We start from the raw sequence: 27,915 nt of genomic DNA on the forward strand, positions 1-27,915 counted from the left end.
AGAGCTCCCACCTCGGTCCTCCACCAGTCCCCTCTTGCTTCCCCCCGGTGTCCTGGGCCCGCGTGTTCAACTCCAACCATCTCCGATCCAGCGCTGGGGCGGCGGCGGGGACCGGCTCCCCTCCGGGTGGGGCGGGACCTCGAGAGAGAGGAGAGGGGCGAAAGGGCCGGGGCAGGCGGGGACGCCTTGGCCGGAGAGGGAGGCCCCCGGGGCCAGAGGTCCCCACGCTCTGCACGCGGGGGCGGCCCCGGAGACCCCGCGGTCGGCGCGCCTCCGCCCGCCCCGCCCCGCGGAGGCCGCAGCCCGCCCGCCGGCTCGCCCGGCGCGGCGCACGCGTGTGCGGGCGGGGGCCGCGCGACACTCCCCGGCCGGCCGTGCGCCGCCCCCGCCCCGCGGCCTTGCGCCGGCGGCCCGAACCCGGCCCGGAGGGTCCCGGCACCATGCGGAGGGTGAGTGCGCCCCGCCTCCGAGGCGCGAGGGGGCCGGCGAGCGAGAGGGCGTCCCTCCCGCCCTGCTGGGGGCCGCCCGCAGCGACCGGGAGCCTGGCAGGGCAGCCGGGTGGGAAGGGGCGAGGGCTGGGGACCTGGCGGGGCTCGCGGGGCCGCGGCTGTCGTCTGCGCGTGGGGGAGGGCGCCCCCGGACAGCGGGGGAGGGGGGCTCGGAAGGCTTTGGGGACTCTCGTGGCCCGAGGGCACCGGGCTCATCGGGCACCTGCGGCAGCGCGAATTCCTCGGGCTCTCTGCCCGCGCCTCCCCTGGGCATGGGTGCACCATGACCCGCGCCCCTCGCCTCTGGCTGTGGGTGGTAGGGGGAGCTTTCTAGTGCCCCGCACGTCCGCTCGGCTCGCAGCTGCGTTCTGAGCCCCGCGCCTCGCACCTTCCTCGGGAGCCTCGTAAACTTTGCGGGCGGGCCCTGGCGGGGCTCCCCCGACACACAGCCCAGGGAGGCGCGGGCCCAGGCTAAGGCGCGTGGGCGACAGCGCAGGGCGTCCGTGTGCGCGTTTCGGGGAGATGGTCCTCACCCCTCGCCGCCAGAAATGCACGCCCTTTTGGCCTTTGGAAGGTGCAGGTAAGGGGGAACTCGAGGCGCTCCCGTGGGGCAAGCGGGCCAGGCGCTGCCCGCGGACGGAACCCGCGCGGAGTCCCCGAGGCCGGCTCCCAGCACGTGCGCCGGGGCTGGGGGAGGCGTGGGCCGCGGCTCCTTCCTGAACGGCGGCGGGTGTGCGGGCCCTGTGCACACCGTCCCCCTCTAGCTAGAGCTTAGTGGAAAAACTCCCATGTGCAGGCTCGGCTGCAGGGTTGATTCCACCTCCAGCTGCAGCCTGGAGGTTGGTGTTGCTTGTTATCAGGGTCAGAGAGCACGTCCGGGTCGCGCGCAGCTTGATCGTCACCCCTTTGGGGGAGCCGGTGGACACGAATGGGTTTGTGGGTTCCTGAGTTACCAGTCCCAATATGCCATTTGGATTTTAACCTTGGGTGCAGAGGTTGCTTCAGTCAAAAGCAGGATCTGGGCACTTACAGGATGGAAGAGGTGGAGGAAACTTTAGGAGATGAAAGTAGATACCCAGGATATGTCCCCAGACCGCCCCAGGCCAACCCCGAGGACAGGTTATGCACCACAGAAAGGGTGTTAGGTGTTTTCTGAAGGGACAAGGCTGAGAGAAGAAATGGGAAAAACGGAGCAAGCTCTTTCTCACCAGAGCCTATGAGTTACTCTGGACTGGAGTTGGGGTTGCCTTGTTCCGAAGGTATGTATGTGCCTGTTGCTTTGGTCACCTGAGTGGCCCTTTCAGAGATTTCTTCTTCTCCGGGGCTAGATTGCTTCAGAGGGACCTCGGCCCTGTTTTGCAGGTGGTGCCGGATTCAGTCTTCTGCTTTTCGGCGGGGCAGGGGGTGGTGTCTGGAGAGAGCGTGGCTAGAGCAAGTGTGAATTGGCCTCAGCTGCCTCTGGAGAGTCTGTAAGGGAGCTGACACGGAAAGGTACCTGCCTTGCCTTTGGAGGCAGTCCAGCCCTGCTCAGGTGTTTCTGGGCACAGGATTCTGGCCAGGCTGGCCAGCGAGTGCGGCGTGGCTGGCCTTGGTGGAGCAGCAGAGATGGAAACGGGTGGGGTTACTTGTTTGAACTATACATTTAGAGGCCAGCAACCTCTTTGTACCTCGAGTGCCACAGAGGTTCTTAAGGAAAGCAGTTACTTAAAGAGAGGCTTTAGTTGGGGCCCCGCTGCAGCTGGGGAAAGCGGAATCAACTAACAGCTTCCCTTGCTTGTTTCCTGGGGGGCAGGGCGTGAGCTGGGTCTTTCTACCCGGTGAGGGTAGGCGTGGGCCTGGGGGTCAGGCCCGAGGGGTAGCTTCCGTGGTCTGCCCCCTCCTTTAGTGGGGTGTGCAGCGGGCATGCACAGGTCTCTGCTTTTGCTCCTGGTACCCCGTTTTTGCTCCCAGCTCTTTGGAAATGACAGTTGGGTTTTTTTGGTCTTTTTGTATCTTGTTGTCCATAATTTGCCCTAACTGGGCATGCTTATGGTTATTTTTAGTCACATATCGTTTGTTTGTTTGTTCCTCCTCCACCCATGGCGCCAGGTATCAAACCCGCACCACAGCAGTGACAACGCCAGATCCTTAACCTGCTGCACCACAAGGGAACTCCTCCTCATATGTTGTTGCTCGAGGAGATGTGTGTCCAGGCGCAGGCACTGCAGCAAAGGGGCCCAGGTCCTGGTCCCGGCCTGTCTCAGGGAGAGTGGAATGAAGCGGGGCTGGAATATAAGTAGGGACCAGGTTCTTAGGCGCTTGTTTGGCCGTGGTAAGCAATTTGGGTTTGAACCCTCAATGTAGAGGGTGCTATTTAGAGGATTCTGAGAGGAGTGGATGATATGATCGGGTGGCTTGTGTGAAGATGGTTTTGGCTGTCGTGTGTAGAGTGGCTGATGGAATGGGAATGTCGTGGCAAAGGGAGGCCACCTCTGAGGGCGGGAGGGACGGAGAGACAGGCTCTGTTTTGGAGGGAGAGTCAGCGGAGTTTGCTGATGTGGGAGGAAGGAAGGGGTGGGTATCCGCTAATGTACCCCCCAGGCTGCTGACTCTGTGGGAGGGGGTTTATGTGAGAGAGATGGAGAAAAGAAGGTGGTTGGACTGCCATTTGGGGAACATGTGTGAAATGGTAGCTGTCGTCACCATGCTGTGGTTGTGCGAACAGGCCCAGAAAGGTTGAGGATGTTGCTCGAGGCCACCAGCTAAGCGATCGAGCTGGGATCTTACCTGGGTTGGCCCGACCCCAAAGCCCTGGCCCTTGCCCCTGTGTTCTCCCGCCTACGAACTGCCTGCTCCTATCCCAGACTTTTTTTGGTTCTGGAGAGATAATTTCGCTGTTTGGAAGACAACTGTTGCAGACCTGGAGCTTTAGATCAGTAAATGCAGAAGGAGGGACGTCATCCTACTAGAATTGAAAGCAGTGGTTGTTTTCCTGGGCGCTCCTGAATGAAAGGAGGGCGCACGGGGAATGTTCAGGGTGGGGGCACAGAAGACGCGCAGCAGCCGGCTTTCTCCGCGGGGAGGTTAGTTACCACTCTGCCCGATGCTTTGACTCTCACGTGACCACCAGGGCAGCCACGTGCTGGATTCTTCTTTCACCGCTTCACATAGGTAGTTAACATTTTAGTCTCTCTTTTTTGCATCCAAAATGAGCTCCAAAAAAATTTTTTTTTGCCTTATAAAGAGTTAGAAATCAATCGTGGAAGAATGATTACAGGAGTTCCCGTTGTGGCACAGCAGAAACGAATCTGACTAGTAACTATGAGGTTGAGGGTTCGATCCTTGGCCTCGCTCAGTGTGTTAAGGATCCAGCATTGCCATGAGCTGTGGTGTAGGTTGAAGACGCTGCTCAGATCCTGCGTGGTTGTGGCTGTGGTGTAGGCCGGCAGCTGTAACTCCAATTCGACCCCTAGCCTGGGAACCTCCATATGCCACAGGTGCGGCCCTAAAAAGCCAAAAAAACCCCCAAAAAACAGTGGGTTCTGTTAGGTTTGTGAAGGAGTGATAAAGGAAAACCCATCCCCTGACCACTTTTTTTTTTGGATCTTTTTGTCTTTTTAGGGCCACACCCAGGGCATATGGAGGTTCCCAGGATAGGGGTCCAATTGGAGCTACAGCCGCTGGCCTACACCACAGCCACAGCAATAGGGATCTGAGCCCGGTCTTCGACCTACAGCACAGCTCACGGCAACGCTGGATCCTTAATGCACTGAGCAAGGCCAGGGATCGAACCCATGTCCTCATGGATCCTAGTCGGGTTCATTAACCATTGCTCCAAGACAGGAACTACTTGACCACTTTTTAATCCAGGAATAGTTGAGTTTGGCCGTATTTTGTTTATTCTTTCTTCCTTTCCATTCCTTACACCTGTTTGTTTAGTGGGCTCTTTTACAACGCAGATATTCCATTTCCCCAGGAGCGGATGTGAAGGTGGGAGACAGTTTTTTATCGCAGTTCAGGACTGGGTCTCTGGAGGCAGACTGCCTTGATTCAGATGCAGCTCACCTCTTGACTAGCGGTGCGCCTTGGCTTGGTTAACTTGCCTTAGAGGACAGTCTGTTCAAGGTGCTCAGTTATGATGACACAGCCAAGTGCTTGTGCCTCTGTCTCCTCTATCCCTGCTCCCTCAGACCTGTTCCTGGGCCCCGAGATGTGTCTGCTGTTTCCAGAGCCCTTACTCTGAGCACCTTACGAGTGATTAGCTCATTGAATCCTCACCACAAACCTCGGAAATAAGTGCCATTTTATTCCTGTGTTCGAGTGAGGAAGCTAGACCCTGAACAGCTGCGTGATTTGCCCAGGGTACCCCCGCTGATAAATGATGTCGCAGGGAGTTGAACCCAGGTGTTCTGGCATCACAGGCTGCGTTCATGTTTATACTAAAAGGAGAAAAAAAAAAAAGAATGGGATGGAAGGCTTGGGATTTAAAATGGAGAGCTTCTGCTCTAGGTGGACTGCTGGGGGATTCACGGGCAGCCTCCATCCTTGGCCGCCCCCGAGTCTATGCCGCTGCGCCCGAGACCGAACATCCTAGCACACACATGCGAATATAAGCCTTCAGTCCTTTTGCCAAAAGCCTTTCCACTCCAATCACAGTAATCCTAACAAGATTGCAGCCGTCATGCCTCTCTTGTAACTGAGGTGTGACCTTTGAAAATGACTGGGGCTTTTTTAAAAAAAAAAAGGTTTGAAAATCATGCTGGCACGTTCTTAGCCTCACCACCTCTTGCTCCTTTTGATGGACTGCTCTGGTGGCAGACAGTGCTTGCCACAGCAGCAGGGGCATAAAACCTAAACACTGCAGAAAATGCATCGCTCTCTAAATTTAGAGCCATGCATATCTTCACGTTGAAGGAAACAACTTCGGAAGCCTTGTTTGTGTGGGGACCACGTGGAATGTGTAACACTCATCAGGCATATTTCAAATGCCCGTCCTTCTGTGTGCTAGCATCCCTTGCGAGTGAAGGCGCCCTGTGCCGCCTTGATCTCCTCGGAGGGCTGGGAGTCTGCCTGAGGAGGTAGGCAGGCGTGATGTGAGTTGTGGCATGCTGTTGCCAAGGAAGAAGGAGGTGGTACGGGTCGTAGGGGGTCTTCCTTAGCCGGCCAGGGCCAGGAGCGGAGGGAAGGTTCATAAAAGCCTTCCGGAAGAGGTGACTGCTAGCTGAGAGTTGAGTGGTGTGCAGGGTGGCCGGGGGTAGGTGGGGGGATGGAGGACTGCGTTGTAGGTGGAATGAGCAGCATGTGCAAAAGGGGAGAGGGATGGCTTATTGATAAAAGCAAGAGGCCTTTGGGGTGGCTCCGGGCACACAGCACGAGGGCGGGCGTACACGGCGAGAGTTGAGGAGGGAAAGGAAGGGAGAGGCCAGGTCCTGAACGGCGTGCAGGTCACGTCGAGAAGGGTCCGAAGGACAACGGAAAGTCATCGAGAGAGTCTAAGCAGAGTTTGGAAAAACCACGCATTTGCTTCAGAGGGTTGCTTTGGCCACAGGGTGGAAAATGGACTGGAGGGGCAGGACCCGGGGCAGGACGCCTGGTGCAGAAGCTGCTACTGTCGTTGGTCCAGATGACCTGGACCAGGCAGATGGTGAAGGGAGTGGAGAGACCCGTTCTGTTCCAGAGGCGTTTGAGCAGCAGAATCAGGAGGACGTAGTGGCTGACAGGATACAGAGGATAAGGGAGCACAGGAGCTGGAACCACAGACTCCCAGGCTTCTGGCTTGGCACCTGGGCGTCTGGTGGTGTCCCAGATGGAGGCATGAAACTCTGGAGGAAGAACCAGCGGGTGGGCTTGGGAAGATTGCTTCTGTGTTGTACACTTGGAGTTTAGGCACCTATGAGCCGTTTGAGTGGGATGAGCCATAGCTCAGAAGAATTTTTATTTAAAGATACAAATTTTTGAGTCATTGACATGTAGGTAACAGCAGTTGAAGCCCTTGGAGTTACAGAACCCTGCACAGACAACATATGTACAAACAGTGGTTTGCCAAAGTGTTGTGCATAAGAATCACTTGCGGGACTTATTTAAAAAATGCAGCTTCCTGGAGTTCCAGTCATGACGCAGCAGCAACGATTCCGACTAGGAACCATGAGGTTGCGGGTTCGATCCCTGGCCTTGCTCCTTGAGATTAAGGTCCGGCATTTCCGTGAGCTGTGGTGTAGGTCGCAGAGGCGGCTCAGGTCCCACGTTGCTGTGGCTGTGGTGTAGGCCGGCGGCTACAGCTCTGTTTCGACTCCTGGTCTGGGAACTTCCGTATGCCGCCGGTGCGGCCCTAAAATAGCAAAACAAAACAAAACAAAACGGATTCCTGGCCAACACCTTCTAAGCTTCTGATTCACAGATCTATGGTGAGCAACTGGAATCTGCAAAATCTAGTAGAGCCGGCAGCATGTATAACCTACGATCCAGCTGTTTCACCCTCAGGTCTATGTCCTGTAGTGCCCTCTGACCGACACTTTTTAAAAAAGGAAATATTTAGGGTGTTAACAAGGTATAAAGAATAATACATTGACATCCATATATCCACCAACTTAAAAATGAAAAATTGTTAAGATAAACTGTAGTATACTCATAAAATGCTACTACTCAGCCATGAAAAAGGAGCAGGTTGCCATGTATGCCTGGACACAGATGAATCACAGGCTAGACACAAAAGAGTCCATTCTGTATGGCTTTGTTTATATGAAGTTCTAGACTATGAGGAACTGAATGATGGTGGCAGGGGGGACGGATTGAGAAGGAGCATGAGGGAGTTTTCTGGGGTGACGGCAAGGTTCTGCTGCTGGCAGTGGAGCGGATTACATGGTTGGAGCCATCAGTCACTCACGGAACTGCACGCTTAAGATCTGTATCACTCTAGGTAAATTATGCCCCAATAAAAGGCTGTAATCCAACCCCCCCCCCCAAACGAACAAGCAAACAAAGCAAAAACCCAAACAGAGATGGATGCTCCCAGTACTTTCCGTCAACCAGAGGTCGCTTCTGTCCTGAATTTAACACATTTGCCCTTTAATATTTCCATTCGCTAGGCCTGTATTCTTAAGCAGGAGTTACCGTTATTTTACATGCCTTTAAACGATATATCCCACAACACATAGGCACATATGTGTATACGAGTACATTACGTATCCCTCTGTAATTTGCTTTTCTGCATTCTGTATGCCAGATTCATCCTTTTGAGGCCAGTAGCTGACCGAGGCTTTTTAGAGCCAAGTATATTCATGAAACGAAATACTATGTCATTAAGTTATCCTTTCTCTTTAGCCATTTATTTAGGTTGTTCCAAAGCACTGCTGCCATCATTTTGTGTATCTGTTTGTGGGTGCCAGGGTGTTTAGCGGTGGGGTGGTGGGGCTGCAGGATAAGCACACTGTCAGTCCTGCTGGAGTTGCCAGATTTATCAGCATTTTATGAATGGCCTATATTTTTACCAAACGCTTGGCACTGTCAGACTTCAATTTTTTTTTTTTTTTTTTTTGGAAATCAGACAGGAGTGAAATATTGTCTCATTGTGGTTTTAATTTGTGGTTCCCCGATTACAAGTTTTCTGTATTCATGGGCTGTTTCCACTTCTGTGAAGTATCAATTCATATCTTTTGCTTATTTCTCTTTCACATTGCCTTTTTCTTACTGAGTTGCAGACATATTTTTCCATTTTGTCGTCTTTTTAATGGAATATTTTGATGAATTTTAGTGTAGTTGAGATTAGCAATTCATTCCTCTGTGGTGTGTGCTTTTTTGTTTCCTAAGGGCTCCTTCTATGTCTGCAGGCTAAAGGTTTATGTTTCCTAGTCAGAGTTTAAGTTTTGCCTTTACGGTTTAGACCGTTAGTCCGCTTGGAATTAAATTTCATGAATGACGTGAGGTCGGCATTCAGTTTTTTCCCCACAGAGATGGTGGTGGTGCTTTTACCACCAATGCTTCCTTTGCGTTAAGTTTCCATGTATGGATGAGTCTCTAGGCTTTTGATTCAGATCTTTGTGACTACTTATAAGTCCTTGTATCCGAAGGGAGAGTCACCTTACCTCATTCTTGAGAATATTTAAATTTTTTTTTTTTTACTGTCTTAATCATTTTTTTTTTTTTTAATTTTCCCACTGTACAGCAAGGGGGTCAGGTTATCCTTACAGGTATACATTACAATTACATTTTTCCCCCAGCCTTTCTTCTGTTGCAACATGAGTATCTAGACAAAGTATTTAAATGTTTTATTCATTGATGCATCTTGTGCCTAGAACAATGGCAGACCCATGGTAGGGGCTCAATACGTATCTATTGAATGACTGAAGTAGTCTCAGCTGGAACCAGCCAGATCAACAGTGCAGCAGTTCCTGACACGCTAGACGGCAGTTTTCCTTTGGGGGGAGGAAGAGGGGGCAGGAACACGGCCTCTTGCTTCCACCCTCCCTTGCCCTCTGGTGTCACTTCTCATTCAGACCAGAGTCTTGGAGAATGACTCCGTAGTCAGCCCAGCAACTCCTGCTCAGTATGGCTGCAGCCTCCAAGCACAAGGTTTAGTGAGAGTGCCAGTGCCACTCATTGTGACCTTGGAGAATTCTGGTCACAAACTGTAGATGGATCTGCGAGATTTTTTTTTTTTTTTGGAAATTTGGCCAATATCTGGGCCCTCAAGCCTTGGACATAGGCAGCGGGTCCTCTAAAACTAGGTCTTCAATGCATTTGGACATTTTTATTTTGCAGGCTAGTCTAGCTTCAAAATAGACTTCTTTCTGTAGCCTAATTCTTGGCGTAATTTGTTGATAAAAAGAACCGCCATGCTCGCTACATGCAGAACATGGTGCTAAGTGCTTTGCATACATGCGTATATTTCAGTGACTCTTCACACCACCTCTCTCTCTCTCTTTTTTTTGACTTTTGAAGTAAGCAGTCATCCCTTACTTTTTCGTTCATCTAACCTCCTAGGACTGAATGAGAGACCATGGCTGCCAACTGCAAGAACTCACAGTTCAGGGAAGCACAGACTTTTAAAGAAGTAGTTGCCGTGCCGCGGGATGACGGCGTGTGTAAAAGCCCATCCAGAGTACCGTCTAGAAAAGAGCACGATGAGGTCCGAGGGCAGAAGAGAGGAACTGCCCTGTTGGCGGCATCTAGAAAGAGGGTGTTTATGTAGGTCACGACCCCTGGGAACATTCTCGAAGGCCTCTCCCTGAGTCTCTAGCTTGCTCTGTTCATCTGACTGTTGCCTGGTCTGCTCTCAGCATGTGTCCGTCCTGGTTTACTCAGTGACGGCTTCCTCCCTGAACATTTTTAAAAAATTCACTGTGTAGCAGCGTTACGGAGGAATGGTTTACAACATATTAGGAAACTGACCAGTATCGAGTGTATCATTCAGTGATTTTTAGTACATTTCCTGGGTCAAAAATCACCATTTAAAGTAGTGTTAACCCCACTGGGCAGAAAGCGTTAACCCTGATCAAAGTGTGCACATCAGTGTGTGCACGTCGATGTGTGTCTCTGTGCACACCCGGCTAGTGCCTGGCAGAATCGGGATTCACACTAGTCTCAGGGCTCATGAGCGTCAAGTCAGGTTTTCAGCAGGGAAGTGAGCCCACTGAGCTCTTCAGTGGAATGTCCCCTTCTTTGTTGCTTTGGCGTCTAAGGACTGGCGATGCCGTGAACCTGGGATGTGTCGTTCACAGACGATGTCGGTGAAAACTCTGGGAAAGAGGCTGGATTAGGTGTTAGGTGAAATGTGAGTAAAATACTCTGAGAACTGAACCAGTAACATAACCAGCCAAACAAGAACCTGATGTTAAACAAACAAACAAAAGTTGATCCAGCTAATCCATGTGCGTGATGAAGCCACAAATTAAAAGTATGGACTTGTAGGAGTTCCTGCGTGGTGCAGTGGGGTCGGCCGTGTCTTGGGAGCGCTGGGAGGCAGGTTCCATCTCTGGCCCGGCACGGTGGGTTAAGGACCTGGTGTTGCCGCAGGTGCAGCTTAGGTCATGACTGCAACTTGGATCTGATCTCTGGTCTGGGAACTCAATATGCGGTGGCCTGGCCAAAAAAGAAAAAAACAGAAAAGTACCTGTAATGTGAATAATAAACCACTCTGGTTACTTTTCTTTTAAACCGTTGTGCCTATTGTTTGGCTTTCCAAGGTATGTACCTTAATCTTCTTGGGGGGGTGGGAGGGGCAGACCTCAGCACGCAGAAGTTCCTGGGCAAGGGATCCAACCTGGGCCACAGCGGTGACCGCGCTGGATCCTTAACCGGAGCTCCAGTTTTCTAACGAATAATACTCTCTTACTGCTGCGCCCAAGTGCGCCGTGACACGGAGCAGGCAAACGGGCGGTTGGAGGGAGCAAGGCTTTCCACTTTTTCTAGTCGGGATTGAGGGGTGTGTCGCATTCTGACCACTGACTGAGCTGGCTGGTGCAGCAGTAGCAAGCACTTCATCCACAGTGCGTGTTGCCTTCTGAGATGTCAAAAGCGAGGCTGCCGATGATGGGCCAGAACTGCCTGGACTCTGACGGGCCACCCTCCGGCCTCAGTGGAAGGGAGGAGGGCGGGGGGCTCCTGCCATTCTGCTGTGAATTGTGCTTTGTGCACTGTATTTCTGATGTTTGAATCCTAATGCTGGGAAGATGGCCACAGGGCTTGAGATATTTGTTGACAGCGTAAAGCTCTCCATCCCTCCGTCAAAGGAAGGCTCAAGCCCCGGCCATGCAGGGGCCCTGCTGGGTTCGTGTGCTCCGCTGCCTCTGCTTATGCCTCCGTCCTTCTAATAACAGAATCGCGTGTGCAGGAGCCTGGCCCTACTTCTGGATGAAGAAACCACAGGAACTGTCTCCATTCAATACTGGGACGCCCAGGCAGAGGGAACTAGACTCTGGTGTGGTTTTTAGGTCAATATCAAAGAAAATATATCTGACACGATTCTAAGTTCAGTATTTTATCTCATATTCAGCCAGTGATCAGAGAGGCATTTTTCAGAAAGTCATCCAAACTCCCCTCAAGCAGGGATTGAACCAGACTTTTTTTTTTTTGGAAGGCCAGAGAGTAAATGTTTTAGCTTTCATGGGTCACATGGACTTGTCACAATGACTTAACTCTGCCGTTGTAATCTCTAGGCAGCCATGGACAGTACATAAAATGACGTAAAGTGAGTGAGTGTGGCTGTGTCACACATAATCCTCTGTCTCCAGGGCACCATTATTTGAGCATCAAATTTCTGGGCATCGGGGAACTCTAACCTGATCTTGAGTCTCATTTCACAGGGTGGGCACCTGAACTGAGATCTGACACACACAGGCTTGTGGACCTTGGACCACCCTGAGCCTCCTTTTTCTCATCTGTGAAATGGGGATAACGTAGTTTACGTGAATGCGGTTTTGGTACACTCCGAAATGCCATCCGCAGGAAAGCCGTTCCTGTTATTTGCTGAGTCTGAGTGCTGTCTCTTTTGCTCACGGCTCACAGACCTGGCTGGTTTTTAGAATCACTTGTGGGAGTAGGTGGTGGGGAGGGCTTTGGGAAAACACAGATTTGCAGTCTTATCCTGGACTTACTGAGTCAATTTCTCCGAGGGGACCTAGAATTCTACTTTTTTTTTTTTTTTTTTTTTTGTCTTTTTGCCTTTTCTAGGGCTGTACCCGAGGCATATGGAGGTTCCCAGGCTAGGGGTCCAATCGGAGCTGTAGCCGCAGGCCTACACCACAGTCACAGCAACGCCAGATCCAGGCTGCATCTGCGACCTGCATCACAGCTCACGGCAATGCCAGATCCTTAACCCACTGAGCAAGGCCAGGGATCGAACCCGTAACCTCATGGTTCCTAGTCAGATTCGTTAACCACTGAGCCACAATGGGAACTCCTAGAATTCTACATTTTTAACGGATTCTCCAGGTAATTAGGACGTGTTTGGGAAGCTTTGTTTTGTTTATAGGCTTCAGCTGATGGATTTAAGAAAACTGAAACTTCCCTCTTAACTTGGACTTGCCCCTGAAACCTTCACGCCCTTTGTCTTTACAGACTGTAAGGAAACCAGAGAGAGAGGGTCAGGAAGAACCAGAGTTACCTTCCCTTTATCTTCTTGAGACTCTCTCTTTGAGCGGGTGGAAATAGGAGGAGACCCGGTGATCTGATACCCAGCCCAGTGTAAGAACCCACATTGGGCTTCTCCTCCGCAGCCCTGAGATTTGCAGGGTTGTTTTCACTTTTTTCGGTGCACGGAAGCACGTGAGTGAAAGCAGGAGCCCAGATTCTGCACTCGGTGAAGCTGCAACAGACCCACTGTATCTTTTGCCGTGTTGCCCCTCAAAGCTCATCAGTGATGCCATTTTTTCACGTTGTTTCTGGAACTCGCACGATTGTAGTGTTGGCATATATAGATCGCACACACAAAAAGAATCTCACTCAGTTGTACTAAAAAAGATAAATGGATTCTGAATTTCTCACATTTCTTGCATTGCCTCTCATTTACATATGAGTAATTGTAGATTTCAAGGAGCGGGCGCTGCCACCCCCACTCTGGCAGCCCAGATTGTTTTCAGCAGTAGAACGTGAATGGTCTGTGCACACACACAACTGCTCTCTTAGAGCACTTTGCAACTTCCGCCCATCTGAGAACCAGGCAGCGGATTCCCCGGCAGAATTCCTTCCACAGATAGGAAGTATTTGCTCTTCTCCAGGTGCCCTGTTAAAAATTTGCCTAAAACATAGTCCCACAGCCTTAATCTCAGACGTTCACAGGCGTGGTAGGAGGATGGATGGTCATGAATACGTGGCTGCGGAAGAAGTCAGCTTGCGTGGTGATTCTATTAATCAAGTCGCGTTTCCAAATTAGATTTGTTATAAAACTAGGCGACTTTTCCTATGGAAAAATAGGAGATTGATGTATCTGTTCTGTGTGTAGCCTGATCCTTTGTTCCATAGCTGACTGTAATTTCGTATTAGCCTTTATTATTTATTCCATTTGTTATTTTATTTGATAGAGATGCTACTTTGAAATTCAGTCGGCGTTGAAATAGTTGAGGGACTGGGGGCGTGTTCTGCATTTAGCAGCGTCAGTCAGGTAGGTTCGTACCTGTTGTTCAGTGTTCACTTCCAGCTTCAGCTCCAGAAGGTGATTTGGATGCTCCGTGTCTACGCTTTGGCTCCAAACTCCAGAGATTCGTTTCCAGCGAAGTCCAGCATAGCTCTACCTTTCTTCTCCTAAATGTTCCTCAAACTCAGATGCTGACAAATGGAACTTAACTCGTTCCTCTCAAACCTGATCTAAGAAGATTGGGTTTCCTCTTTCAGGAAGCCCTGTTGCCATTTTCCCAGATGCCGAGGCAAAATACTGTGGGGCGAATCTTTGTCGGCGTTCCCTTCCCCCACCACCTTCCTCCTTTCAGAGCTTTGTTTCTCAAACCAGGGTCTTGGGGATTTGAGTGTTCTTCATCACAAGTTTTACAATTTCTATTTTCTTTCTTTCTTTCTTTCTTTCTTTCTTTCTTTCTTTCCTTCCTTCCTTCCTTCCTTCCTTCCTTCCTTCCTTCCTTCCTTCCTTCTTTCTTTCTTTCTTTCTTTCTTTCTTTCTTTCTTTCTTTCTTTCTTTCTTTCTTTCTTTCTTTCTTTCTTTCTTTCTTTCTTTCTTTCTTTTTTGTCTTTTGTCCTTTTAGGGCCGCACCTGCCACCTGCGGCATATGGAGGTTCCCAGGCTAGGGGTCTAATTGGAGCTACAGGTGCCAGCTTACGCCACGGCCACAGCAATGCAGGGTCCAGCCGCACTTGTGACCTACACCACAGCTCATGGCAACGCCAGATCCTTAATCCACTGAGCGAGGCCAGGGATCGAACCCGCAACCTCATGGTTCCTGGTCGGGTTCGTTTCCTCTGCACCATGATGGGAACTCCTACAACTTCTGTTTTCATGTCGAGGATAATCTAACCCGATCAGTGGGTTTTTGGGGTGGCCCAGATCTGTGACTGAGTTCTGCCCCTGATTCGAACGTCCATGTGTGTGTTGTGTGTGTTGGCTCTGGGTTGGCTAAGGCATTTTCCCGGCTCTCGGGGTGCTCAACCTCATTTGGCCCCCTTCATGTTGTTGGAACTGTGGGAGTCTGGCTTCCCAGTGGACTATGAGATCTGGGAGGCCGGGGGCCACTTCCGGCTTGTTTTTGTGTCCTCAAAACCCAGCATCAAGCCTGACACATGGCAGGCGCTTATGGTTGTAGGCATTGTGTATGTATATTGTTCTGAAGTCCCCCCATCCCCGTAGTGTATGGGGGTAGTTATGGCTACAAGTTGTTTTAATATGTGTGTAGTGCTTACTCATGTTGATAGATGCTCTTTGGCTTAAACCATCCCTTATTTTTAGACATCTTGATTATTTTCATTTGTTGGCTATTTGAGGAGTAAAGTTAAAAATATCTTTGAACAAAGCTATTTTTTTTCTCATCTAGATTGTTTTCTGGAGAATCTCTGAATGCAATTACTGGCAGTTTTACTCCTCTTGTAATATGATGCCAGGTTGTTTTGCTTTGCTTTGCTTTAATGAAGAGTTTGGACAGAGTTTTAACTTGACCTCTTTTTATTTTATTTTATTTTATTTTAATTTTTATTTATTTATTTATTTATTTTTTGTCTTTTTAGGGCCGCACCCATGGCATGTGGAAGTTCCCAGGCTAAGGGTTTAATCGGAACTGTAGCAGCACCAGATCCAAGCTGTGTCTGTGACCTACACCACAGCTCAGGGCAACACCGGATCCTTAACCCACTGAGCGAGGCCAGGGAGTGAACCTGCAACCTCATGGTGTGACCTCTCGTTAGATATGTTTCTTTAATTTTCAGTTACACTCCCTTTGATTTGGAATCAAACTAGGAGGAACCCGCGATGGCTTACCTGGACCATTCTCCTTCCTCCAGGCTTTACAGCTTCAGCCACACCTTCAGAGATGCGCGGCGGTGCCTCCTCCTTCAGCCTGAGTAACATTTCAGCAGGCGCATCTAATCATTTCGTCCAGTCCTGCTCAGAGCACAGCAGAGACTCGCCGTCGCCTGCAAGATAAAGTACAGCGACGTCGTCAGGGCACACACAGCCCTTCACGACGTGGTTTCTGTTTCCCTTTCTCGGCTTAGCTTTGGCTGCTGCCCAGATGCACTCTCTGCTCACCCCGAAGGCGCTATTTTCAGTTGGGAATGTACATGCTGTTCCCTCCATCTGAAATGAATGCCTCAGCCCCCTGCCTGCCTGGCATCGCCTTACTCATCATTCTTCAAGACTCAGCCCAAAGTCTTAAGTGCTGCCCTTCTTCCAATGCTTATGACTTTCCCCACTCCCATTCTTAAAGATTTTTTTCCAACCTTCGTTAAAACCTTTGTCATCTGTGTTGAAGTGCTTTGTTCATTTTTTTCTTCTTCCTTAGATTGTGAGCTTGTTAAGGGTGGGGATTTTATCCGTCATTTTTGTAACCCAGTGATAGCTAGTCCTCAATGATAAACTTTTTTTTTCTGAATGAACTATTATTTTGGATTATTCATGTATGAGTAGACTATTTATAGGTAGGTCTACTTATTTGTAAGTTGAGAATCCGTTTATGGCACATATGGTCGTTCTCAATTGTCCGGAATATCAGTGTGTTAAAACCCCTTCCCTCTTTCCCCAAGTATTTGGTATATTTTTTCAATGGGCAGCGGCTATAATTTTGTTCATTAACTAAGCTGCAAATCCTGGACTGTAAGCTACATAAAGAGCTACCTAGTTAACTATCATTTCCTTGATTCTTTTTAAAAAAAAATTTTTTTTGGTCTTTTTAGGGCTGCACCCACGGAATATGGAGGTTCCCAGGCTAGGGGTCAAATTAGAGCTGCAGCTGCCAGCCTATGCCACAGCAATGCCAGAACCAAGCCGCATCTGCAACCTGCACTGCAGCTCGTGGCAATGCCGGATCCCTAACCCACTGAGCAGGGCCAGGGATGGAACCTGAGTCCTCGTGGATACTAGTCAGAGGCGTTTCTGCTGAGCCGTGACAGGAATTCCAGTTTCCTCGATTCTTAGTACTCATACCTGGTACCTAGTAAGCAAACTAGGTGTTGAGTGAGTAGGTGAATGAATGAAATTTTGATACAAGGCCACTAACCATGTGGCATGCCACACACTGAGATGGCTGGCATGTACTGCATTTATGTATATGTATCTGTCCTATGTTAGTCCCTGTTCTGTTGATGTGTCCTCTTAACGCAGTGCTTTTCCTGATAACTCCTGCGGCATTTTCAACCTCAGCATGATGCTGAAGGCCTGTCTGCACAGGCCATCTCATGCTCCTCTCTTTTGATGGGAGACACCTTAAAAGTGTCCACTGCAAGGAAGCTGACACCCTCATGGTAAGCAACGTGGTCCTGTTGCCCTCCCCTGCCACCTCCTGCAAGGGGGAGGTAGGCAGGCTCTAGCCCTGGGCTCCTCCGTTATCTCCAAACATCAGATCCGAATCACCCAGCATCCTGTTGTTCTGGGAGGTAAAGAACTAAATCATGTCTGCATGACTGAGCTGATTTATAGAGATGTGATGTCATCCAGAGCCCGCTGCCAGAACCTGAAGAGGTCGATTCGAGGGAAGCGTGAAGTCTTGGCAGAAAGAGGGCACATCCACTCCAACCTCCCCCCCACACCCGATATTGAATCTTCTTGGGATCCGAGTCTCGTTGCTCCGTATCCTGGTGAGAATTTGCCTGTTTTGACCACAGCCTATTACTAGGAACAAAAAATTCCATCAGCTACTTAGTGTCTCTCGTATTACCAGTCCTCTTGTGAAGCTTTATAAGGGAATAAAAACGAGTGATTCGTGGCGGGAGGGAGCACCTTCCGCTGTGTCTCAGGAAGAGCTGTTTTTTTTTTTTAAAGATTGAAACCTGGACGGCTGCACAAGTCCTGCTATTTGGTTCATTAAAAAAGGAATTAGACATTTTCAGTGACCTACTCCCAGGCTTGGCACTTCTGTTAGTGCCCTGCTGGGTGAACACTAAAATCTTAATTGAAAATAGAATGGATTGTATTCATTAAGGCTGTTATCAGTGTGGACGGCTCTCAGATGCATTCTTTTTATGATGCTGGAAGGACTACAGGAAGCTTTGCTGTCCTGAGCCTCGTGTGGCTTAGTGCAGAGCTGGCTGGACACACAGCGCCTGGCAGACGCAGACCAGAGTCTGGGTATCTGAGTGGCAGAGGCCCACGGATCCATGCTAGAAGGAGTGTTGAGCCCACGTGGCAGGTGATGCTTAAGGAGACTGGCTCCTCTCTGAAGACATGGGTGACAGTCACAGGGGCAAGCGAGCAGGGCCTGGCACAGCAGACAATGATGAGGGCTGAGTGAACGGGGACCAGGGTGGGGGGCGGAGGAAGGCGAGGGCTTGTCTCTGATAGACATGCAGTGTTTTTCTTGCTTCGTATTTAGGCTGTTGAAGTTTACTTAGCTCTGAAATATAGCAGAACTGATATCTTAATTAGGGCTCTCCAAAGAAACAGACCGATTGGGTGTGTGTGTGTGTGTGTGTGTGTGTGTATTTATTTGTTACAGGCATTAGCTCACGTGATCATGGAGGCGGGAAGGCCCAGGATCTGCTGTCTGCCTGCTAGAGAACCAAGAAAGCCGGTGGTGTAGTCCTGTCTGATTCCGAAGGCCCGAGAATTGATGGGCTAAATCCCGGCTTGAGTCTGAAATCCAGAGATGCAGAAGCTCGGATGTGACGCCCAAGAGCGTGGGTGTCCCCGCGCAAGCGCAGAAAGGGCCCCTGCCTTTCCTCTGCCGTTTTGCTCTGCGGGCGCCCTCAGCGCTCACCGTGGGGAGGAGCGCCTGCTCCACTCGGTTCATCGGTTCACATGCTGAGCCCTTCCAGAAACACCCTCACAGACAGACCCCCAAATAATGCTTTAGCAGCTCCCTCTCTGGGTGTCCTTCGGCCCAGTCAAGTTGACAACGAAACATTAACCAACACAGCCAATTCCTAAGTGCCTACGAAACCTCACGCCTGTATCTCCAGAGCCGTTCACCCCGACACTGCAAAGAAGTGAGGTTCTGGCCGCATAATGGGAAGAGAGTCGGGGTGGAGGCTTTGGAAGGGTTGATGGGAAAAAGACACGTTTGGAATGGATGGATGTTGGTTCTTTGGTCCCGAACAAACAGAGATGTTTCCAGCCACTTAGAAGAGAGAAGGTTTTCTTTTTTGCTGCTGTTGTCATCCCCTCCCCCCTTCCTCGCCCCTCCACCCCAGTGGAGAAGCCTAAAACACATTTTTTTTTCTTTTTTTTTAGGGCCACACCTGCAGCATGTGGAGGTTCCCAGGCTAGGGGTTGAACTGGAGCTGCCGCCGCAGGCCTACCCCACAGCCACAGCAACGCCAGATCTGAGCTGCATCTGTGACCTACACCACAGCTCACCGAACGCCGGATCCCTGACCCACTGAGCGAGGCCAGGGATCGAACCTGCGTCCTCATGGATCCTAGTCAGATTTGTTTCCACTGAGCCATGGTGGGAACTCCTAAAAGCACATTTTGGATGAAAAATGAACGGATGAGACCAAAGAACTAAGGTCAGTGAGTCGGCTAAGGTTGAGAGCGGGCTGGGGTGTTGGTTGGACCAGCTGTGCGTGCTGTTTACTTGTTTTGCGATTCTGGACACCTGAGGAATTATGGTTTAGGAGAAAGATATGAGGCAGAAGTCCTGGGTTCTAGTTCTGTGTCTGCCATGGATTCATTGTCACCTGAATTGAATCCGGGGTGTATCATTTGGATGTGGGGGCTCCAGGTTGTTTAGAAAACAGTAAAGTTGGTTCTCAAACACGGGTTTGACAAGGAGTTTTCCTCAGTCTGAAGCAAAATTGGCAGAGTGACAGTGACTCTGGTCATGGCTTGTCATGAAGTGTTCTCAGTCGAATGGATTCTTCTTTATTCCAAGATTGGGTATGTCCTGCTTTTTCATGTTCCATTCCTTTTTTATATGAAGTGATGGTGAAAGGAGATAGATGGTTGGATTTTTATTTTTTAAAGACTAGACTTGGCAAGATGAAAAGTTGGCAGCGTTGTTTTATTCCTTTAAATTCTTTTTGAAATTTTAATGGCACACAAAATTCATAATGCTCAGACCAGACAACTTTTAAAGTGTCTTTCAATTCTAACAGGTATTACAGCTTTTTCTTGTCACTTGTGACTATGAGATGAGAAGCTCAAGGGTAAGTTGATGTTTGCATCCTAAAACAAGCTGTGTTTTTCCTGGAAAAATTATAGTGCCAATAAATTAGTAGTACAGATGCTTCACCTTTTTCTTCAAACTGAAGCATTACTTTAAATCTTTCCCCCCCATTTTTAAAATTAAAATCTAGTTGATTTGCAATATTGTGCCAATTTCTGATGTACAGCAAAGGGACCCAGTCATACATATATATATACATTCTCTTTCTTATGTTATCTTCCGTCATAATCTATCCCAAGAGACTGGATATAGTTCTCTGTGCTGTACAGTAGAACCTCATTGTTTATCCATTCTAAATGTAGTAGTTTGCATCTACTAACCCCAAACTCCCAGTCCATCCTTCTCCCTCCTGCCTCCCCCTTGGCAACCATGGTCTGTTCACCACGTCTGTGAGTCTGTTTTGTAGAGGGGTTCATTTGTGCCATATTTTAGATTCCACATATAAGTGATAGCATATGGTATTTGTCTTTCTCTTTCTGACTTCACTTAGTGTGAGAATCTCTCGTTGCATCTATGTTGCTGCAAATGGCATTATTTCATCCTTTTTTATGGCTGAGTAGTATTCCGTTGTATATATGTACCACACCTTCTTAATCCATTCACTGTTGATGGGCATTTAGGTAGTTTCCATGTCTTGGCTATTGTGAATAGTGCTGCTGTGAACATAGGGAGCATATATCTTTTTGAATTGTAGTTTTGTTCAGGTATATGCCCAGGAGTGGGATTGCTGGATCATATGGTAATTCTGTATTTAGGTTTTCTGAGGAACTTCCATACCGTTTTCCATAGTGGTTGTACCAATGTACATTCCTATCAATGTACAATGTAGAAGGGTTTCTTTTCTTTTCTTTTCTTTTTTTTTAACACCCTCTCCAGCATTTGTTATTTGTAGACCTTTTGATGATGGCCATTCTGACTGTTGTGAGGTGGTACCTCATTGTAGTTTTGATTTGCAATTCTCTAGTAATTGGTGATGTTGAGCATTTGTCCTTGTGTCTACTAGACATCCATATGTCTTCTCTGGAGAAATGTCTGTGTCTTCTGCCCATTTTTCGATTAGGTTGTTTGTTTTTTTGTTGTTAAATTGTATGCATTTTTTGCATATTTGAGAGATTAGACCCTTGTTGGTTGCATCATTTGCAACTATTTTCTCCCATTCTGTGGGTTGTCTTGTCATTTTTTTTTAATGGTTTCCTTTACATTATTTTAAATCTTAATTTGACCAAGCATTAGACCTGAAATAGTGGAGAAATAGTCTTTCATATGTAGCTGGTGGGAGTGTGAATTGGCCAAGCAGAGGTGTCAAATTCTGTAAAGGACATGATAGTAAATATTTTAAGCTTTAAGGGTTATGTGCGGTCTCTGTCACATATTCTGTCACATATTCTTCCCCCTGCTGCTTCCTCATCCTTTTTAAAAAACAGCTCTTTAAAAATGCAGAAAATTCCCAGTTTGGCCTGTGGATCATAATTTGCCAACACCTGATCTGGAAGGTGGTTTGGCTTTATTGGTCCAAGTTGTAAATGCAGAGTTATCACAGGCTGAACGGTTCCATTTGCGGGAATTTACCCTTCAATCTGCTTCCATCTAAGCAAAATGTCCTGTGTACAGAGTTACTCAGATAGCTTTGCTGGAAATGCCAAAATACTGGAAGATCCTAAACATTCATTGATGAGAACTGAGTAAGTAAGAGAATATTCATACAGCAGAATATGATATAGTATTTTATAAGTAATGAGGCAGCTCCATATGGAATAATACATAAGATATACAATTTATATATTTGATAATCCTTTTTTGGGGGGGGGGGGCACACCAGCGGCATATGGAGGTTCCAAGGCTAGGGGTCTAATCAGAGCTAGAGCTGCCGGCCTATGCCACAGCCACAGCCACATCAGGTCTGAACTGGGTCTGCAGCCTACACCACAGCTCATAGCAGTGCCGGATCCTTTACCCAGTGAGTGAGGCCAGGGATTGAACTCACAAGCTCATGGATCCTAGTCGGATTCGTTTCCGCTGCGCCACGACAGGAACTTCTATGTTTGGTAACCTTTTAAAATAAGTATGTAATGCTTTGAAGATCAGAAAAATTAATAGCATTAAACCTGAACATTTCTATTGCATCAGCTAGATTTTGCTGTGTAATAAACTATCCCCAAATCCAATGACTTAATTGACTTACTTAGCTTGTGATTGTGTAGGCCAGCAGTTTGGCCTGAGCGCAGGGGGGCAGTTCGGTTCTTGGCTGGAATGGCTCACGTATCTGAGTCAGCCACTGGGTTGGCTGGGGTCTGGCTGGGGCACCTCATCTTTATACTGCACATTTTCTCATCCTGAAGCTGGCTGGTTTGTTCTCGTGGCTGTTGAGCAGGGTTCCAAGAGTGTGGGCTGAAGCAAACACAGCCTCGGGGGCCTAGGTTCAGAACTGGCGCACTGTCAGTTCTGCCACATTTTATTGGCCAAAGCAAGTCACGAGGTCAGCCTAGCTTCAAAGGGCAGGGAAATAATGCTCCCCACTCCCACACCCCTGGTGGAGGAAGCCACGTAATCATGTTGAAAAATGGGTGTGGCTACAAGAGAGGTGGACACTTGGGGGCCATTGATGCTAAAGCAGTCTGTCACTGCATCTTGAAAATAAAGAAGTAACTGGAGTTCCCGTTGTGGCTCAGTGGTTAACAAATCCGACTAGGAACCATGAGGTTGCGGGTTCGATCCCTGGCCTCGCTCAGTGGGTTAAGGATCCGGTGTTGCCATGAGCTGTGGTGTAGGTCGCAGACTTGGCTCAGATCCTGCGTTGCTGTGGCTGTGGTGTAGGCCGGCGACTACAGCTCCGAGTCGACCCCTAGCCTGAGAACCTCCATGTGCCATGGGAGTGGCCCTAGAAAAGGCAAAAAGACAAAAATAAATAAATAAATAAAATAAAGAAGTAACAAAAAAGCCTTACCCAAAGAGTATGCAAGTAAACCATGAAGGAAAAGGCGTGTATTTAGGTGATGAGAACTTCCAAAGGTGTTCCTTCAAGGTAGTGGGGAAGATTTTATCTTCTCACTTGTGGCTGATTGAGGGTTTGGTGACAGCTTCTGTCTTGAGGTAGCACTAAGCATTGAAATCAGGCTGTTTTTAGAAGGAGAGGAGGGAAGTGGGACCCTTTCTGAAAATGAATGAATGTTGATGCGCGCTTAGAATGTGTCCTCCGGGTGTGTCAGTGACTCATCCTGGGCGGGACTTAAAGTGCTGAGTGATGGGACCACAGCCAGAGGCAACAGACTGGAGTCTCATCAGGCTCCGAGCCTTATCGAGCCTTATCACCATCTTCGTCCGCTTCCCTAGGGCAATGGCATTTAGAAAGGGTCCTTGGCCTGAAGACGTCGCTGAGTAATTGAGATGATACCTGCCATTTCCTCTTAAGGGTAATCGTGGCGGCTAAGGTGTTGGGAAAGAGGTGATAACTGAGCAATCCTGTGATGCTTCTTAAACTGAGGATGATGGCACGCACAGGCATCTTATGGGGACCCGAAGCCTTTAATGAGCCTATCCATCTTCCTGGAGCATCACTTTCCTTTTGTTTCATTTTTAAACTTGTTAATTTTGAAGTCATCTTAGATTTACAGAAGAGTTTGCAAATATAAGTATAGAGAGGTTTTGTATACCCTTCGCTTGCCTTCCGCTCATGGTAACATTTTGTGCGACCATGGTGCATTTGTCAAAACTGAGAAATTTACATTGCTAACTGCAGACTTCATGCAGGTTTCCCCAGTCTTTCTACTAATGTTCTCTTCTGTTCCAGGATCCGGTTCATGGTGCTTCTAGTTGTCCTGTCTGGTTATTTTCCTCCGCGATTTTATCTTCTCTTGTCTTACACGATCTTGACACTTTTGAAGAGTCGTGGTCAGGTCCTTTGCAGAATGTCCCTTGATTTGGCTTTGCCTCGTGTTTTCTCATGACTAGATTGAGGTTACGGGTTTTAGGGATGCGCGCCATAGACGTGCTGTGCCCCTGGCGTTGCGTCATATCAGGAAGTGAATGACACGCACATGACTCACCCCAGGTGACGTTAACCTTGATCGCTTGCGGATGATGTGGTGTCTGCCAGGTGCTGCTGCTGTTAAATTACCATTTCCTCCTTCCTGTAATCTGTTCCTTAGAAGGAAAATCACTGAGTCCAGCCCACACTCCCGTTCCCACACTCCCTCCTGGAGGGAGGGGTCTCAAAGAATTTGCACATAGTAATCTTAAAACCATCACAGTAATTACTGGTTCTTTTATTTGTATTTATTGCTGTTTAGGGAAAGATACTAAGAGCTACAAGGAATAAACTCAAGCTGGAAGAGGTGCAGAGAAAGATCCCAGGTTAACTCAGTCTTCTTAGACCCCACGGGACATTCTTTTTGGGCTCTGGCTTATGTCTGTATCATCAGCCCCAGAGTCAGCAGATCTGTTTCTCCCATCTGCATGCTGAAAAGGAGGAAATTCCTAGACCTCACTGTGTTCACAGGATGGTCTGAGGCTTGGAGCAGAGCTGGGAGCACCAAACCCACGTGGCTTGTGCCGGCCTTGCCCCCAGGAGGGGTCTCCCGTTCCTTTTTACAGCCATTTTCATCTTTTGCTTTTTGGTGTTGGGCATGGCTCTGTCTCAGCCAGAGGAAGAGAGAGAGCTGCTCAGCTTTTTCCAGGATTGTCCCCCTTTTCTAGGCCTTCGTCGTCTGTCTCATTTAAACTAGGCACTGTGCAGTCCTCACTCCCGCGTTCTTGCCTTTTTGACAGTCTCTCCTCTTTACAGAGCTCTGCCCCTCCTGACCAGGTATTTCAGGCATCAGATTTCACATTCTCTTGGTGGTTTGCGGGGCTCCGTGTTGTCCGTCTCGTGGGCTCCCCTCCCAAACACAGGCCAGAACACGGGTCTTGAGACCTGGTCTGGTGTCCAGTTTCTTTAAAAACAGTCTTTCAAACGCGCCTTTATATTGATTTCTGAAGGAGCACAAGTCTGCTGCGTATGATTTTGGAAATAGAGGACCACGAAAGTCAGCCACGGTCCCGGCTCCCCGAGGATGGCTGCGGATGGCTCGTTTATTTTTTGTTCACTCTCTCTTTGAAGGGTGCGTGTGTGTGTGTGTGTGTGTGCGTGTGTGTGTGTGTGTGTGTGTGTGTATGTGTGGAGGTATGATTGTTTGACATAATCGGAGTTGTGTTGTACTTAATGTTTTATAACATGTTCTCGCTTTGCTTTCATTTTCCCACCAGCTGCTGTTGAATGACTCTGGGTGTGTCTTAAACTTGGGGGGACAGCAAGGCTCCATGCTGGGCTCTCTGCTGGGGACCATCCGGCAGGTCAGGTGCACAGCCTTATACCCTCCTGTCTCTCCCCCGAGCCGCCAATCCTGTGGCTCCCCCACTCTTCTGCCACCTGTAGTACCTGGTGTAGACCTGTGCCAGGGCTCTCCCTCTGCTCACGTCCCTCCTCTGCCTGACCCAGGGGAGGGCCGAGCTGCAGGTGTACACTTGATATTCACTCATAGCTGAGTGCCGTTGAAAGCTGCAGATTGACTCCAGTTTTGTTTTATTTTATTATTTGATTTGACTTGATTTGATGCTCTCTGCTCTTCGCAGTCCTGATGGCGAAGTGGGCTATGCTATGCCATGCCACACTATCCTAATCATTTTGCTTCATTTATATTTGGCTCTGCCTGTGGCATGCAGAAGTTCCCAGGCCAGGGCTTGGGCCCCTGCCACTGTCATAACTTAAGCATAGCAGTGACAACCTCACATCTTTGACCCGCTGAGCCAACAAGGGAACTCCCTGGAGTCCAGTTTATAAGGAGTATCAGTGGAGAGGGAAGGCGTCCAGGGAGTGAGGCCCCAGGCCCCAGTGCGGAGAGCAGAGAGCAGAGCAAAGGAGACTTGTAAGGAGCAGAGCGACGGAGGAGCACGCGGCGGCCGGGAAGCCCTCCAGGAGCGGAGCGTGGGCAGCTCTCTGCTCACGCTCTATTTGAAAGTCTATTTGAAAAGGGCCGAGAGTTGCCTGTTGGGTTTAGCAATGAGGAGGTTGTTGGGACCTTGATCATAGCAGGGTTATTTGTTTGGTCTTTTTCGGGCCATTCCCGCGGCATATGGAGGTTCCCAGGTGAGGGGTGGAATCGGAGGTGTAGCCACCGGCCTACACCACAGCCACAGTGGATCCTTAACCCGCGGAGCGAGGCCAAGGATGGAACCCGAGTCCGCATGGATGCCAGCCAGATTCGTTTGCACTGAGCCACGCCGGGCCCTCTCTGCTCTTCGCAGTCCTGATGGCGAAGTGGGCTTGAAAGCACTCAAGACAACGAGAGGAAAGGAAGTGGAGACGAGGAATTGGAGCCGGGCCTTTGGAGACGTTTTACTGCCAAGAGGAGCAGCATAAGGGGTGCTAGCTGGAGAGGAGGTGGTTCCTGCATCAGCCTCAGGCCGCGTTCGAAGTCACTGTGGAGACTGGAACACGTCGCGGCCAGTGCGGATGTGGAAGAGAGCGTCGCTCCCTCGGGAAGAAGGCCCGGGGCGGGGGAGGGCGGGGGTGGGTGGGTGGGCGCCTGGGCTTCCTGGACGCGGACTGGTGCCTTTGGGGTGGACGAGCAGCGGGATCCTGCTGTGCGGCCCTGGGAACACGTCTGGTCACTTGCGATGCAGCCTGAGAGTGGGAGAAAATAGAATGTACGCGTGTATGTGTCACTGGGTTCCCTTGCTGTGCAGCCGAAAAAGAATCGCATTGGGGAAATAACAATAAAAAAAAGAAAGGTTACAAAAAAAAGGAATGCCGTGTTGCCTAAAGACCTTCAGGAAGCGGCTGAGGAAGAGATTCTTGCCCTGCCCGGGCGGGGAGGGGGATAGCTGTTCCGGCGGAGTCGGAGGCAGGTGGGTTCCAAGGCCCCGACCACGAGGGGTAGGGCGCTGGAGGCTTAGTTGGATCGTCGTGGCAGTGGCTGACCAGGGGCCACTAACTGACCGCGAGGTCCAGCCAGCAAGGTGATTATCAGCCCAGAACGTGCGGCAACTGTTTCTGGCAAGAAGAGACTTTTCTTTTGTAATATTTTGTTTATTATTTTTTTTTTTATTAAAACGTAGTTGATTTACAACGTTCTGTCATTTTCTGCTCAGTCCTTCATATTTATCTATATAAAATATATCTGTTATATATAGACACACATTCTTCTTTCTCCAGTTGTCTTCCATCATGTTCTGTCGCGAGGGATTGGCTGTTGTTCCTGTGCTCCACCCAGGACCTCGTGGCCTGTCCATCCTAAATGTCTGCATTGGCCCAAACTCCCAGTCCATCCCAGTCCCTGCCGCTCGGCACCCACCAGCCTGTTCTCCGTGGAAGAGACTTTTCTCACAGACAAAAACCTAGTTTTAATGGGGATGCAGATCAGGAGTCTCCTCTATCCTTTGCTGTCCGTAGTTAAATTACTTTGCAATTTTAAATGAAGAAATTTGGATGTTTCGTTCTGTCCGTGAATTCCTGCTATCAGTGAATTATCTTTTCCACTTGGGACTTGATAAATTAAACGTAACTGTTTCCAAGCACAGTGCAAAGCGTAGAGTAATAAAAAATGTTTCCGTGAACAAAGAAAGAAATCTTTTGAAGTGAAATGATGGATGCCCGCGCTGATTGAAGGACCGCGCCCTCACTTTCTTTTTTCATTTCGTCCCCGTTTTCATTCTCATTTCCTCTCGGTCTTAGGAGGATGCGTTTCAGAGCGCTCACATCAGGCACTAATTTAGAAACTGTTTGGTACGTTTCATTCTCAGAATAGTCTGCAGGGCGGGTGCTTTTTTTAGCCCCGGATGATGGATGAGGAAACCGAGATTAAGGAAGTGGCCTGGTGTCACCCGCTTTGGTAAAGGACAGAACTGGATTTGAACCCTGGCGGCGGTGAATCCATTTTCCCGCCTCTCTTCATTATCCCCTTGTGAGCACATTCCTTCGGGGTCAGGGATGTGCTCTTTCATTCAGGCGGTGGGTTATAACCCAGAACAGCCGTAGTTTCCAGTTTTGGGGGGTCAGGTTGGGTGTTCGTCTTGGCTCGGTCGTCCCCAGGCTCGGTGGCCTTTGGCGAGTGTCTTCGCCTCTCCGAGCCTCGGTGGCCTTTCTCAGCTCTCAAGTCCTGTGTCTCTGTCGTGGAAACGGCAGCACAGAGGCAGCGTTCAAGCTCAGATCCGGGATGACA

At 49.3% G+C, this 27,915-nt stretch overlaps 1 protein-coding gene and 2 long non-coding RNA genes across 4 annotated transcripts in view; 1 reads left to right on the forward strand and 2 right to left on the reverse strand.

Annotated features, from left to right (window-relative positions):
- The window catches only part of TMCC3 (transmembrane and coiled-coil domain family 3), a 400,246-nt gene that overhangs the window by 49,756 nt on the left and 322,575 nt on the right, over positions 1-27,915 (forward strand). The window contains exon 1 of one of the 2 annotated variants that reach the window (XM_021092754.2): positions 393-449. The exons of the other annotated variant lie outside the window; for it this stretch is intronic. Coding sequence (XP_020948413.2) covers positions 441-449 — 9 coding nt within the window. The 5' untranslated portion in view covers positions 393-440. Of the gene's footprint in view, positions 1-392; positions 450-27,915 lie in introns of those variants that run through there. 2 annotated transcript variants of the gene reach the window in all.
- On the reverse strand, positions 6,368-15,566 carry LOC102165817 (uncharacterized). The gene is made up of 2 exons (XR_303623.4): positions 15,379-15,566; positions 6,368-10,544 (listed from the first exon to the last, which is right to left on the reverse strand). It is a non-coding gene; the product is annotated as an uncharacterized LOC102165817 (long non-coding RNA).
- Positions 16,285-26,498, reverse strand: LOC146403556 (uncharacterized). The gene is made up of 2 exons (XR_014804399.1): positions 22,368-26,498; positions 16,285-21,177 (listed from the first exon to the last, which is right to left on the reverse strand). It is a non-coding gene; the product is annotated as an uncharacterized LOC146403556 (long non-coding RNA).

This window comes from Sus scrofa, chromosome 5 (genome assembly GCF_054392235.1).
Source record: "Sus scrofa isolate SSC_HxYL_T2T_F1_AM1 chromosome 5, Sscrofa_HxYL_maternal_Yorkshire_Landrace_v2.0, whole genome shotgun sequence".
In the NCBI taxonomy this organism is placed as follows: Eukaryota; Metazoa; Chordata; class Mammalia; order Artiodactyla; family Suidae; genus Sus; species Sus scrofa.